Source organism: Vigna unguiculata, chromosome 5, assembly GCF_004118075.2.
Source record: "Vigna unguiculata cultivar IT97K-499-35 chromosome 5, ASM411807v1, whole genome shotgun sequence".
Classification (NCBI taxonomy): Eukaryota; Viridiplantae; Streptophyta; class Magnoliopsida; order Fabales; family Fabaceae; genus Vigna; species Vigna unguiculata.
In genome coordinates, this window is record NC_040283.1 from 48,655,257 (window position 1) to 48,670,163 (window position 14,907).

The window sequence follows — 14,907 nt, forward strand, 5'->3', positions numbered from 1 at the left end:
GACTGACCGACTATAGTACGGTTGATTAACTTTTATGCAACTGAAGGTAAATCTTATATATGAGGGGTATGAGGGAATTCGCGCACCTCACCCGCGAGTTTAGAATAATAATTTGTATAATTTTTTTTGTTATAAACATGTTCTCTAGCATAAACGATATACAAAAATACAGTAATTAAAAATAAGTGGACCAATAACAAAGTTTGAAACAATATAAGATAATGAAAAGAAAATTTATCTTATATATTGAAATATTTTCAGGACTTCTGTTTATATATATATATATATATATATATATATATAGATACCTACGAGCAATTAATAGTTTTTGTTAATATGTGCATGTGTGGCACAATGACTAGCACTATTTAAAATTGTGAGATAATGTTTTATACAGAGATAGGTGAAATTAATAAAGAGGTTACTAATCCTATCTAGTTCTATATGGACAGAGTAACATTACAAGATGGTTCAGTTAGAGGAATAACTATAAGTGCCTACGTTATGTTAACAAAAAAAAAAAAAACAGATAGACAGAACAACTAATTAATTAATTGAAAAGAATTTAAGATTAATTAATAGCATATGTTCATCTTCATGGGGAAAGCCAGCTTCCACGCGTACAAATTGGTAGCTTCCAAATAAAGTCGGAGTGAAGCAGCGGAAATAAAAGTGAGTGACAATCAGACAGCTCTATAAGTATTTCTTTCAGTGGAGGAGTATTCTCCAATAGCATCATTTTCGCTCTCTTTCAAGTCTTCAATTTGCTCAAGAGCTTCCTTGATATCAAGCCTTCTTTCAACATTCTCCTCACAACAACTCAAGCCAATCTTTAGGAGTTTGAGTAATTCAGCTTTACAATTTCCAATTCCTCCCATCTCTACGTCAAACACGTCACTGGTGCGCTTCTCAGTAATCAGGGTATTTACCCAACTGGCTATGTCAGAATCAGTATTATAACGAAGTGTGTGACAGTTCTCAGGGAATTTGCCGGTCAAGATCTCCAGAATCAGAATTCCAAAACTCCACACATCAGTCTTCTTTGTAATGCGCCCAAGTTGAGCATACTCTGGAGATTTGTAAGGCATGATAATTTTTTGGGCATGGTCAAGGTTGATGACGGGGCTGAGGGCATAATCAGTGAGAAGGGGCTCGAAGGATTCATCCAAAAGGACGTTGGAAGATTTGAGATGACCATGAGGCACAATTACGCTTGGGAGTGCACTGTATAGGTAAGCCAAACCCCTGGCTATACCTTTCACGATTTTCAAGCGAGTTGGCCAGTCAAGTCCCCGCTTTTGGGAGTTATGATTGCCTGAACGATTAGTAATTACAATAACATTGTTATTACACACACACACACACACACATATATATATATATATATATATATATATATATATATATATATATATATATATATATATATACACAAGCTGAAAAGGGATGAAACAAAGTAATAATTACCGTGAAGATGACTGGCCAAGCAACCGTTGTGAACAAAGGCAGAGAGGAGAAGCTTTTCTTCCCTTTTATAATAAAAGGCGAGGAGAGGGAGAAGATTGGGATGGTTGAGAATGGCTAGTCTTCTCATGTGCTCCTGGAACTCCTCTCTGGGCACATTGTTCATATGCTTGTACCTCTTGACAACAACGGGGTAACCGTCTAAAATGACGGCCTTGTAGGAGGAACCAAATGCTGCACTTCCAAGAATTTCAGCGGAGGACCTCAGCAAATCCTGCAAATCAAACATAGGTTCTTGATGCCTGAGGAATGTGAGTTTGGCTGGTTCACCTCTCCTGGAACGTGGACGTCCAAGACCCTGACCTGATGACGCCTGCCTGGGACTACCATCGTAGTGATCGGCTAGGCTTTTAGTTTTGACATAAATGGGAGGAGCCTGCTGGACATGGCCCTGCAACGTTTCTACTGCGGATTGTTGTTGCAGTTGGGATGTCTGTGACCTCAACCGACATATCACCAACACTATAACCAGGATGGCTACTATCAATGCACTCGTCACAATAGCTAGTAAAATTTTTAGAAGACGCATTTTGGATGGTGTGGCTACCTCTTGGCACTCATTCTGGAGGGGCGCCCCGCATAGTCCAGGGTTCCCTATTAGATAGATAGATAGATAGATAGACTAATTATAATGAAATGAAATAAAATGAATGACAATAATTATAAGGTACCGACCGCTAAATGGGGTGGCGCCGAAGGTGGTTAGACTGGGCGGAATGGGACCCTCCAACTGATTGTTAGAAAAGTTGATGATCTTCAAAGTGTAATTACTAGTAGTATTAACGTGTAGGAAACGGGGGATTGGACCTTGAAACTTGTTTGAGTCGAGCCTGAGGATGATGAGAGAAGGCAAGGTAGCAATGGAAGAAGGAATTTGACCTGTGAACTCATTATTGGCCAAATAGAGTTTCCTCAATTTATGCAAACCCTTAAATTCATCGTCTGGAATCTGTCCTGAGAAATGATTGAAGGAGAGGTAGAGGGCCTTGAGATTTGGCAGCATCCTTACGCTAGGCAAGGGACCCACAAAGGTGTTGTTCATCAGGCTAACCGAGCGGAGAGCGGGGATGGAAGCCAGAGTCATTATGTCGATTGTGCCTGTTAGTCCCATGTTCTCGAGTCGCAACCCCCAAACCTTGTCCCTCAAACAAAATAACCCCACCCAGTTCGGAATGTTTCCAGAGCAAGGTGGTTTTGAGTTTGTGGTTGGATCCCAACTTTTCAAGGCCACTGTGTTTGTGAACGACTTCTTCAACTTCACCAGCGCCTCCGCGTCAGAATACATGGCTTTCGCTGATGTGCACCAGCTTGATGATATTAATATTGATGCCAATACCAACACAACTACGTTACCCTTAACCACGCTCAACCACAGCTTCGGCTTCACATTCTTGAATGGTGCGCGCACCACCGAAGCAGAGCGCGCCCCCATTTCCGACTCCCAATCAGAATCACAATGATAGGTGTATCACCATCATTTTTACTATTATTTTTTTTTGTTACTATACAGCACCATCTTTGATCATTATTGGCCAGAGGCCAATGGTGATGGAACTGTTAGGACTAACAGAGAGGGCAGTAAGAAGAGATTGAGAAGAAATGAGGAGGAATAGGCTTAGATTAGAATGTGGTAGCTTCATTTTGGGCGCGAGGTCTAAGGAGGTCCTCTCATTTTGTTCCTTCTTTCTTTTCAGCCCGTGTATTTTAAGATGCCAAACCGTTTTATTTGCCTTGCATTGTAATTCCATTTTCCATTATTAGATTAATGCATTTATCTTTATCTAATTTCAACCAAACCACGCATCCTCATCAAAATTTACCATATCCTTTTCTCGCCTGCTCTTTCAAAAAAAGGATAAAGAAAGCACACATTTTTAACAACTCAAAATAGTTTTTTTTTTTTTAACTTAAACTACTAATATATAATATTTTATCTTTAATTTTATTGGAAGAGTAACAAAATACCACTTTCCCTTTTCTGGCACAAATATTTAAGGAAAATGCCAAGTCACATTTTAAATCTTACTCTAATCTAACTTATCATTTTTCTTTTATATAAAATAAAAAGTTATTTACCCAAGTTTTGTAATTAAATAATTTTAACGTTTCACTCTTAATATATAAAATAAAAAAGCATCTATTATACTCTTTAAAATAAACAATATAAACTATTTGAGTTATTCTAATTTAAAATTTTTAAATAATATAAATAGTTACATTATCACTAAAAAAACACTAAATAAAAATTAACTTCAAAGACAAAAATAATTATTATAATAACTAATTTAGATATTAATTTATAAATTAAAAATGATTAATTTCTAAAATAGTCTATATTATAAAGAAAAAAATATATAATTAATTTATGAATTAGAGTTTTAATTGATTTTTATCATTAATTACAAAGGTTTTGGTTTTGGTTACCGAGATTAATGTTTAAATTAGACCCTAATTTAAGGTAAAGACTAATATATCAAATTAAGTTTCATATAACATGTACTTATGATATCGTGTTTTTACTTAAATGTGTAAATTTATTGTCAAAGTGTTATATCAATATTAGAATCACTAGTTGAATAAATTTTAACATTTTGTTTTAAACAGTTACAGCCAAAAAAGATTTTAAAACAATTTTCCTAACTTTTAAAAATATTTTATTTAAACAATTATGATAACACTTATATTCACATTTTTTAATCATTTAACCTTATTAAAAAAAAACTAACATGTGACATGTGCTGTTCAAAAACATTAATTATTTAAATACCTTAGTAAAAAGGATCAAATTCACCAAAAATAAACAAAAATGAAGACCTAATTAAACACAAAACGAAAATGAGGACCAAATTGAACAAACACAACGAAAATAAGGACCAAATGTGTATTTAAGTCTAAAAAAATTGTATAGCAATTGACCTAATTTGGTGGGACGACTGTAATCTAATATTTATATACTTAGGTTCTATGTTGTGAATAATCAAATATGAAATATTTTGTTTGATGTTTTAGAATGTTAAATGGGATATTACATATATTAGATACTTCATTAATAAATATTACTAAAGTATTATAAAGTATTAGATATGGATACATATCAGACACAACTACATGACCAAAATTAAAGTATCGGTGTTTCATAGATGGTAAGGGACAATATGGGTTTGGTCTGACATGTCGGCCCGTAGGCCCACAAAAAAAAATGTGGGGCGACCTAGGACATTGAGTCCATTGGTCTGCAAAAGCCTGACCTGCAAAAGGCCGTAGCCCGTGCGAACTGGCCCACACCCCGTGCTGGTCGACCTGCTGGCCCGCATTAAAAAAAAACTTGCACTTGTGTATATCAGTTACCTTGCTTATGAACTTCTGCATTGACGTTCCAAATTGTTAAATGATTGGAAAAGACAAGGTATTATGTATTTCTTAATCTACTAAAATTTGAATAATACATTGTGTATGCCAAAGTATGAATAAGAATATGATGAAAAATTGAATTATCAATTTATGATCGAACTTTTCAAAATCTTTGTTTAATTTTGTGAACTTATTAAAATTTCTCAATTTATTGAACATTGAAAGCTTTATCATCATCAAAATTTTAGAAAAAAGGCAGGTTGACCCACAGGCCCGCAGGCCTGCACTTATCCTGGACAAATCAGCCCAACTTGCATTTTGCGAGTCAAGTACAGGTCGAGCCTAAACAGGTCGGACCGATCCGCATTGCCACCCCTAATTAGTAATACTAATAGTAATACTGAGAATAATAATTTATTATCTATTATAAAAATAATTGTTTTATCATTTTCATTTTTTCTCTAAAATATAAATCATTTTATTTTCAGTGATTAATAAAATAAAGCTTTACTAAAACAATAATTTGTGTTTGTTTAAAATCATGGTCGCTTTGTTTAAGATTTTCCACCAATGATTTCTTTTTAAAAGGATTCACCTTTTTATTCCTTTTCAAATAATAAAGTTTAAACTAAAATAAAAAAAAATTATAATAATAAAAAATTACTGAAAAATTCAATTAAATATTTTAAGTTAAGCGATTTTCATCACTATAAAGTAACATGAATTAATTAATTAATTATTTTAATCTCTACAAAATAATCATTAAACTATTAGGTAAAATACTTTCGTTTAGATTTGATTTGAGTTAAATGTGTTAATTCTATCGTTATCACCGGTATGTAAACTGTTACATACAAATATTAGTGACATTAATTTAATATATTTTTTATATAATAGGCAAATCTTAATACAAAATGTAAAATTGTGTAAGTTTTATTTATTTATTAGGATGACAAATAAATTTCCATGAATATTATTCAAACTCATCTTTGTTCTGTTGGGAATCTTTGCACCGACAATATTTGAGTACGAGAGTAATAACCAATTTTTTTTTTTCAATTAGTTATGATGGAAGGAGATTAGCACGTACATATCGTTATTTTCTTAACGCGTCTCCACACTCGTCTTATCCGTTTAAATTAGTAAAGTATTTATAATTTATTAAGTAATTTAACAAATATATATATATATATATATATATTCACTTACTCTTTAGTTTCATAATTTTTTTTCTACACACTTTTTTATTTTTTCTTCTAATAATTTGACTTATTTTATATCTATAAAATTCACACATATCTCGTCTCTTCAAAGTATTTTAGCTCTTATAACAACATTGATTATATTTTTATTTTCAACTATATTAAAATAATATATTATCAATATAGATAAACAATAATTTTTAGATCTCATATTTGATTATTTCAACTCTAATTTATTGTTTTCTTTTTCTACAAGAATAAATTTAAAGGGTTTAATAGCATAAAACTTTTATTTACGGGTTAATGTAAATTTTTTTATCATTTTTATTTTCTGTGATCCTTATGTTTTGTTTCATTTAAAAAACTTTTATTTCAATAGAAAAATGTGTCTAAGAAAAGAACACTGCTAGGAATAATTCATTAAGTGTTTTTTTGTGTCCAAGTTAAGAGAGATGTGTATTTTAGATAGATAAGTATTAGTCTTAGTATGTGTGTGTCTTAGCATGCTTCTCCACTTAATCCATTTTAATCAAATTTGACCGGTTAGTATAAGTTTAGGTGCGTAGTAAATCAAATTTCAAAAGAAAACTGGAACAACATACAAATTAATTGATTAAAACAAAATATTAACGGATTATGTTAAATTAATTTCACAATTACTTTATCTGTTTTTCTCTCCTCTTCTTTGTGCAACAATTAACAATAAATTTGTTAGACAGTTTTAATTTATAAATAGCTAGTATATAGTAGTGATGTGTAAAATTAACATCAATTTATAAAACTTAACATCAAACCAAAATACATAAGAAGTTCACGTATTTTTTGAAAAAACTTATCCACTCATATTTCCGCCCTCGTTAGCCCTAAACTAAACATATATTGTGTGAATAAGTTAGCAGTATTGTGAAGGGAAGGCAACCCCTACTGTAAAGTGAAAATAGAGGGATCCATCCACCTTTACGCAAGTGTATATTCTCACACGAAATGATTACCAAGATACACATTATTATTAATTATCAAAGAAGTACTCAACTATTAATTATAATGCTATAAACCAAACATAAGTTGAATGTCTATGATGCCATCAAACTAGAGATATTTGAACATTACACAAGGAAAGTATACATACAAGGTGAAGTAAGCGTTAAATGAAGGAGGGACTACCTATCTTTCCTTACTGCAACATCGCTTATCAAGTTACAAATTTCTGAACATTCCACCAAACTGATCAAGGAAATAAATGCTAATCAGTAGTCGAAAGTACCCGCCCGAGTCAAAAAATATTCATTTTGTTAAAAACAGAAAAAACTTATTTAACGCTAATTTTTTAAATTATTTAAAAGCAACTAATAAAACATTATTTTTTTACTTAAATATGATTAGTCCTTAACTTTTTAAACGAATATTGTTTTTGTGCTTCAATTAAAAATGACACACCCAAGAGATAATTGGTTCCTTCCTTGCGAGAAGAGGTTCTGACTCTGTTATATCTATGTGCCATCGTTGTAATGGCAAGGCTTTTAAATTAAATTACTCACTTCTATTGTTTCATTTCCTTGTTTTTATTCTCCCTCGTAGGTTGGTCACTGAGCAGAGCAGCAAATGGATCAAACTGCTTCATTACAAAACAAAACCCGAGTACAATGCGCCGATAGCATCCAAATCTGATGGAAGTACAACTAGGACAGTGTTGAAGAGGAATAAAGGTTGACTAACTTAACAACCGAAACCTAGACCCAGGGGCTACTCATCCAGTAATGTATCTCCTTTATGCCAGTCATCTGTTTCTGGGTATCCTACCAGGACGTTATCACCAGAAGATAGACCCCTCCGCTGACCAAACGTCAATGGCGAGCTTGAATGCGGGATGCGGCAAAATAGAAGGATGCAGGACTTGCATCAGTTTTTACACCAGATACTGTACTTGCCTGGCAAATAACCTGGGTTGTAACTAGCTCAGGGTTTCAATGAAATTGCTTATTCCAACATTTCTAACAAAACTCAACGATACACACCATCTAAATTGGTCCAAAATTAAGGTACTAAATAGCATATCGGAACTCTGTATCAATTGTTGGGGATCTAAGGGAGTTGGAGAGGAGGGTGGTTGGGAGAACCCTTCCCTTTGTATTACTAATCAATCACCCTTAAAAATAATTTCAATGTCCTTGCTCCATTTAGGTCTCATGATCCTCTCATGGCTAGCCAATGCCTTTTTTAAGTTTGCTCACGTTTGAAGATCCAATGAACATATCATCTAAATATAATAACATGTAGATAAATTCACTATTCTACATGTTCTTATAATAGATGCATGAATCATAAGAATTTTTGTTGTATCCCAAGAGACAAAGAACCAATCAAACCTCTTATATTAGATTGTTTTAATTTGTGCAATGACTTCTTCGTTTACACACATCATCTCCTCACCATCTACCTCAAAACCTTTAGTTTAATAAATTAGAGGCCATGGAGAAAGGTCATCTTCACTTCTAGTTGTTCAAGCTCCATACGTTCACCTTCACTAACAACAAGTGCAAATAAGACCTGATGAACGAGTGGCTAATTAATCAAGAGAATATCTTACTGTAATCAACACCCTCCTTCTGGTCATAATCCTTAACTACCAAACGAGCGGGTTATCAAATGTTCTACATTAAATCCTGATATAGATGTTCAACAAATGAACTACCGCCAAATGTTCCTCCCAACGTAGACAGCTCACCACCACCCATTCTACTATTAGACATTGACGTAGTCGCTTCACAAGATTCACGGTTGCTAGACCTAGATACAGGCGCCTCAATAGAGGCACTACCTTTAGATGTTTTTCAGATCTTATTCTTGAAGATCCACTTGGAACCAACAATGCTCTTTCCTTGAGGTGGTCTTACCAGATCTCAAGTCTCATTATTCCGCAAGTCCCAATATTCTGCAACAACTCCATCTTTTTGTGCATGGTCAAAAGCCAATTGTCACTCTCAACACAAACTTATTCACCAATAAAATTTATAGACTCACATATTTCTGACCATTGTACTCAAAACAGACAAAAATGACTAACAATTAATTATCCATAAAACTTCAATGACTAATACATATTAACTATCCATAAGCCTTCAACAACTAATACATTAACTATCTATAGAGTCCAACGACTAATACATCTAAGTTTATTCTCCAAACCCAAGAGACTCCGCCTCGTTTGTGAAACTAGAGCATAGCAAGGGTACAACTAAATCCATATTTCTCAAGTTGACAAATTTGCCATTGAGATCTCTGAATAGAGATTTGATGATCAGAGGCATTTTGACATAGGTCCATCCGATGACTACTTCAAAGAAAACTCCACTTATTTTTGCACTCCCTCCGAACTTTCAGTCGTATACTCCGATGCCTCCCTCCTTCGATCTCCTTTGGGTCATAAAGACTTCATAAAAAAAGTCTGTACCGAAAATCACCCTTCCTTCATATGGTGACTAAACTCTGAAACCTCCACTCCAACTCCACAACCAACACACATTTCATGGACCTAGACCCAAGCTTACCATTGTCTACTTGATAATAAGCATGACAACCAAATACCCTCAATGTTAAGTAATTAAATCTTGAGCTGTTCCTAGTTTTGTACCTAGGCTTTTGGCTCAAACTTTTGATCTTTGATCTTCACCACTTCTCATTGTATTAGAATTCTATCATTATAAATATGAGATCATAAGAGAGGTGTTTTCCAACCCTCTAAAATACATTATCTCTTTTATTTCCAGTCTATTTATCTTGAGTATAGTTTTACCTGGTAGTGTTTGTCCAAACTGGAGTGTTTGTGTGACAACATACTCCTTTTTCTCTTCACCACGGTTTTGTTCATCCTCTGAATGGCTTTATTCTACTGTGAAGTATGGAGTACAATCAAATTTCTAACTATGCTTTTATATCTATAGAAGTTGTTAATCACCTTAGAGAAAAACTTCAAATCATTGTTAATCCTAACACACTTGACCGATTTACATTTGACCAATTTACTGGGAGCATCAAATGCTTGAAATTCTCAAAGGCCTTCGATTTTTACTTCTCATGAATACCCATTTGAATCTTGACCAATCACTGTTTATTAAGAAAAAGTATCCTCCCAATACTAGAGCATTAGATGGCACCCAACAATCCACGTGGATGCAATCTAATCTTTTGTCTCGTGCAAACCTGTAGAAACTTACACATTGAATTTCTTGATCTTGGAAATGATACCCCTCTTTCTTTCAACAACTAATCATTGATAAAGGACAAAGATCGAAACCAACTCTAACCCAATATACGCTCCTATGAGACACACTAAGCTATTAGACGCAATTTAAAACCAAACAACGATCTCTTAGAAAGAAGTTCACTATATAAGATCCTACAATCTACATACTCTAACTTGATGGGGATAGTGAGATCATTACAATTACAAGACAACAAGTTGTTATGATTAAATCATAGCAGAATTGATGATGAAAACATTATCGATATGACCACACATTATTAGCCAACAATCATGTGGACGTGATTTTGGGAGTTACATTTTGGAATAATCCCATTTATTTTGGGAATAAATCTGGATAGCCCAATCTTAGGCGTTCTGTTGTAACTCTCACGTATATATTTGTGTCTGTGCAAAGGGTGAGTGACAGAAGAGAATGATTCTGTCTTTGAGAATCTTTTAAGATATTTTTTAGCCTAAGGATATCAAACTTCTATCTACAAGGGGAGGGTTTATTAAAATACCGTTTCGATATCCCTCAAAAAATTTCAGTTGGTATGGAAGTCCACAGCTAATTTTATCACTAACAAGCACATAAAATTAGCAGGCAACCCATCATTTTGACAGGAAGCTCTCACTAGTTAAAAACTACAGCAAAGAGTTGAAGTGATTTACCAGTATTGACGAGTTCGAAACCCTTGCTTAAAAACAACCAGAGGTCTGAAAAAAAAAAGAAATCCATTTAGACAACTACATAAACCAAGGTAATGCAACGTTTAAAATATCAAAGAAGGAAGTTTATTGTTTTGCTTGTTGTACCTTATAACGTTAAAAGGGCCTTCTCCAGGAGAGCCTTCGCCACCTCGAATGCAAGTGGTGACACACTTAATTGTGCACGATTCCGCTTTCCTCGACTTTGGTTTCTGTATTCTAGTTTTCTTGCAGTCTTTGGGCAGCGTGCACTCACCGGACAATGTTTGGGGTATATTAGATAGAGTTTCCGGTTCATCAGCTGTTGCCACAGAAGCTATTACAGCAGCAGTCGTGAGAAAGGTAGTCAGTGCCACACTGCATGCTTTACTGAATCTCACACTCTGGATTTTGCAAGTGACCATGCTTCTTCTCCCAGTTCCAGTCGCACTCTGAATCCCCCCGGCACGTACCCACCAACCACAGTTCTCCGATAAACAAGGGCCATAAATTACCATTATCTTTAGGCACTCCCCAACTACATAATTATCTTCTCTTCCCTTTTGTATGCACTGCGTTTTTGTGGGAGCAAGACAAAAGAATCAATGGATAATTTTTCAAAATTAATTGCACTTAATTTTTTAAAAATTTCTACCTAGAAGTGCAAATGGAGACATGTTATTTCTAATTAATTAACATGTTCAATAAAATTACGTATTTTATTTCTAATTAATTGACATGTTATTTTATTGAAACCAATAATTCAAAAATGGTGAAATACTCTGGCCATACCTTATGTGTAGAATTGTGTTGGATAAATCATTTTAGAATTTCATTGTTAGGACATAATTAGAATTCATTATGTAATTAATATTTGGATCCTCTTGTGTCAAACCCCAAAGTGAGTGGATATTTAATTTTTCTAAATTTGTTTGACTTAGAAACACCTTGTTACTTGCAGAAGTGGGAACTATGAGAATATTTACCAATCCTGTTTGGTCTTTGAGGTGTTATAGAATCTAGTATAAGCAAAATTGCTCTCAAGTTTATATTAATGTTTTGAAAGTTTAAAATAACTTCTTAACTTACATCTCTACAAGAAAGTATTTGTAATATATTAACTTAGGCTTAATTAAGTTACAAATCCCTCTTAAATTGGATATTTTTAATTGAGTTTCATTAAATTTGTGTTTATTAAATACTTAATTTATATATTTCAACTGAGTCTTCATAGTTTCATTTTTTTATTAATTATATAATATAACTATTATTTGACTACGTTATCTTACTTTACAAGTTAAGATATATGAAATTTGTAATTAATATAAAATAACATTTGCTTTAATATAAATTAACAAGTTACTTTTATTATTTTAATTAAAAATTGTTGGATAATAAGGTACAACTTCCAACACCTGACATTGATAATCTGATCAGTGGTGCTGATGGCTAATACTCGTAGATAATAAAATCAAAATCATTTTGAAAAAGCTATTTGTTATTTTACATTAACAATTATATTATTTTATATTAATCATGAAATTTTTTATATTAATAAGGAAATCTCAAATTTTATGAAAACAAGTATGCAAAACCTCTCATTTTTTTCACACGTGAAAACAAAATAAACAAGATAACAATTATATCACTTAAAGATAATAGTCACACCGTTTTAATTAATAGAAAAATTACAATAAGAATTCAATTGAAAATTTTGAATACTTCATAAATTTATATTATTTAATATTAATCATGGAATTTGTTTTTATATTAATATCGAAATCTCAAATTTTATGAAAATATGCATGCAAAACCTCACATTTTTTTTACACATGAAAACAAAATAAATAAGATAACAATTAATTATATCACTTAAAGATAATAGTCACACCGTTTTAATTAATAGAAAAATTATAATAAAAACTCAATTGAAAATTTTGAATACTTCATATATTAAAAAAAATTTAATGAAAACTCCATTAAAAATGTACTTCCCACTTGATTAAACCTAATTTTTTAATTAAGTAGTAGTTGGTTTTCTTGTAAAACTAGAGATGTCAATAGAAATAAACATTATTTTCCACATTCACCATACCATAGTATAAGAGATTGTAAGACCCACTTTTTCTACTCCTTATATTTAAGGGGTCTACTCCTTATATTTAAGGGGTCTGTTCTAATCAGTTGAGCCTAAGGTTGGTCCACAAGGTGCCCAAAACCCTCAAAACCAGCCCTAACCCCCCTCATTCTACACTTTTCAGAAAAACAGTTTCTCATCCCCTCTCCCTTTATTGCTACGTGAGCTGTACTAGGATTTTGCTCTCACTCTTCATTGAGCTAGAAGAACCCCATTTTATTCCACGTAAGTTGTTTCTCAACCCGTACCCTCTCTTTTCTAAGCTCTATTTTGTGATTTCCAACTGAGATGCACGTTGATAACCTCGTTTTTAATATGTACCATTGTTCCCAACTCTCGAATCTACTCTTGGAGTTGTTGTGCTCGTTGGCTTAGGTGTTGGTGTCTTTGGCTAGTATTTTCCAGGTAAGGGATGCTAGGGTTCCGTTGTTTAAAGTAATTTTTGCATGCTTTGCCTGTTTTGCATTATGGGTGCTTGATTCATGTTGTTTGTCGTATGAAAATACATTATCTGTGCTATTAATGTGATTGAATATGGCTTGGTATGCTTGAGAGCAGGGGAGGTTTTGTTGATCTCGCCTGGTCGCTCAATATGAAAAACTCTCACTTAAGCGAGGAGCTCTCGCCCGAGCGAGAACAACTGCAACCCACTTTTCTCTCTAGTTCGAGGGCTCGCCTAAACGAAAGCCACTTGCTTGAACGAGAGTAGTCTCGCCTGAGCTAGCTTGAGCGAGACCTCAACGTGCCCTCTGTATGCAGTCTCGCCCAGGCGAGAGCTGGTAGCTTGAGCAAGGGATCCCTCTCGCCTGAGCGAGAGCTCTTTAGCATGAGCAAGATTGACAGGGTTTGTTGGATACTTGTATGTTTCACATGATCGAATGATTGATTGCTTTAAATAGTTCAAGTATGATGTCTTGTATGTTCTATATGATATATTGGGATCTGGAATTGATGAGCTTGGCAAGATATGCGTATGAAACATGGTTGGATGGTTGGTTGTATATTGGGTTGGTATGCATGATAATTCTATGTTGGGTTGATAATGCATAATTTTGGTATGGTTTAGGATGTAATTCCCCGAAGGTTTCATGGTGGTGCCTCATGGTCAGAACATAATTTCATGATGGTTTTGTGGTGGTGCCTCATGGTTAAGACGTAAGTAATTCCATGACCTCTGTTAGTGGGAGCTCATGGTGGTGCCTCATGGTTAGGATGTAATTCCACGAAGGTTTCGTAGTGGTGCCTCATCATATAATTTAGTAAGGATTGCATCCTAAAACTCTAAGGAGTCAGTTAATCTCACGTAGAGCGCACTGACTCAAGTGGTCAAAGTAGCAAAAGACCCTAGTCTTTGGCAGGATAATGACCTTAGATGTTTGAAGGTTAACCTTGTGCGTGGTAAGGTGAAACTCATTGGCAATTAGATCTGCAGAGCAGTAGAGGCCACCACAAGTGCAAGCATCCAGTGAATCTGACTGATTATATGTATCCAGATAATTGAGTCTTAGTGTCTTGTTTGTTGGTCCTCACATGCTTGGTTGATTTATCTATCTTTAACTTTTAAGTTGCATGCTCAATTGTATGATACTTTTTTTCCACTCTAACTTAATCTTTATATTTGTTTGTGTGTTTTGTGTGTGATTTTCACCTTTTACGATGATCACAATTTATTAATGTGAGCAGATGTAAAAATTCTTGGTAATCGTAGTAGCGACATGGATATTGCAACTTAGTTGGACATGGTTTAGTTTTGGACCGCTGCT

The 14,907-nt window shown here is 33.8% G+C and overlaps 2 protein-coding genes across 2 annotated transcripts; both read right to left on the minus strand.

Moving 5' to 3' along the window:
* Window positions 1–322: 322 nt before the first annotated feature.
* On the minus strand, window positions 323–3,235 carry LOC114183938 (pollen receptor-like kinase 4). Its single transcript, XM_028071137.1, has 3 exons — window positions 2,200–3,235; window positions 1,468–2,118; window positions 323–1,315 (listed from the first exon to the last, which is right to left on the minus strand). The coding sequence occupies exons 1-3, from the start codon at window positions 2,954–2,956 to the stop codon at window positions 684–686; spliced, it is 2,040 nt and encodes a 679-aa protein (XP_027926938.1). The 5' UTR covers window positions 2,957–3,235; the 3' UTR covers window positions 323–683.
* Window positions 3,236–7,062: 3,827 nt separating this feature from the next.
* LOC114183700 lies at window positions 7,063–11,596 on the minus strand. The gene is made up of 3 exons (XM_028070814.1): window positions 11,137–11,596; window positions 10,993–11,037; window positions 7,063–7,301 (listed from the first exon to the last, which is right to left on the minus strand). Exons 1-3 carry the CDS (start codon window positions 11,523–11,525, stop codon window positions 7,238–7,240), a joined length of 498 nt encoding a protein of 165 aa, XP_027926615.1. The 5' UTR covers window positions 11,526–11,596; the 3' UTR covers window positions 7,063–7,237.
* Between the last annotated feature and the right edge of the window lie 3,311 nt (window positions 11,597–14,907).

Coding starts and splice junctions, on each gene's coding strand:
- LOC114183938 (XM_028071137.1), bottom strand. CDS start 2,956: ATGGGGGCGCGCTCTGCTTCGGTGGTGCGCGCACCATTCAAGAATGTG. Junction 2,119..2,199: donor CGGCGCCACCCCATTTAGCG/GTCGGTACCTTA, acceptor TCTATCTAATAG/GGAACCCTGGACTATGCGGG. Junction 1,316..1,467: donor CTTGGCCAGTCATCTTCACG/GTAATTATTACT, acceptor CTAATCGTTCAG/GCAATCATAACTCCCAAAAG.
- LOC114183700 (XM_028070814.1), bottom strand. CDS start 11,525: ATGGTAATTTATGGCCCTTGTTTATCGGAGAACTGTGGTTGGTGGGTA. Junction 11,038..11,136: donor GGCCCTTTTAACGTTATAAG/GTACAACAAGCA, acceptor TTTTTTTTTCAG/ACCTCTGGTTGTTTTTAAGC. Junction 7,302..10,992: donor TTTCGAACTCGTCAATACTG/GTAAATCACTTC, acceptor TTCCTTGATCAG/TTTGGTGGAATGTTCAGAAA.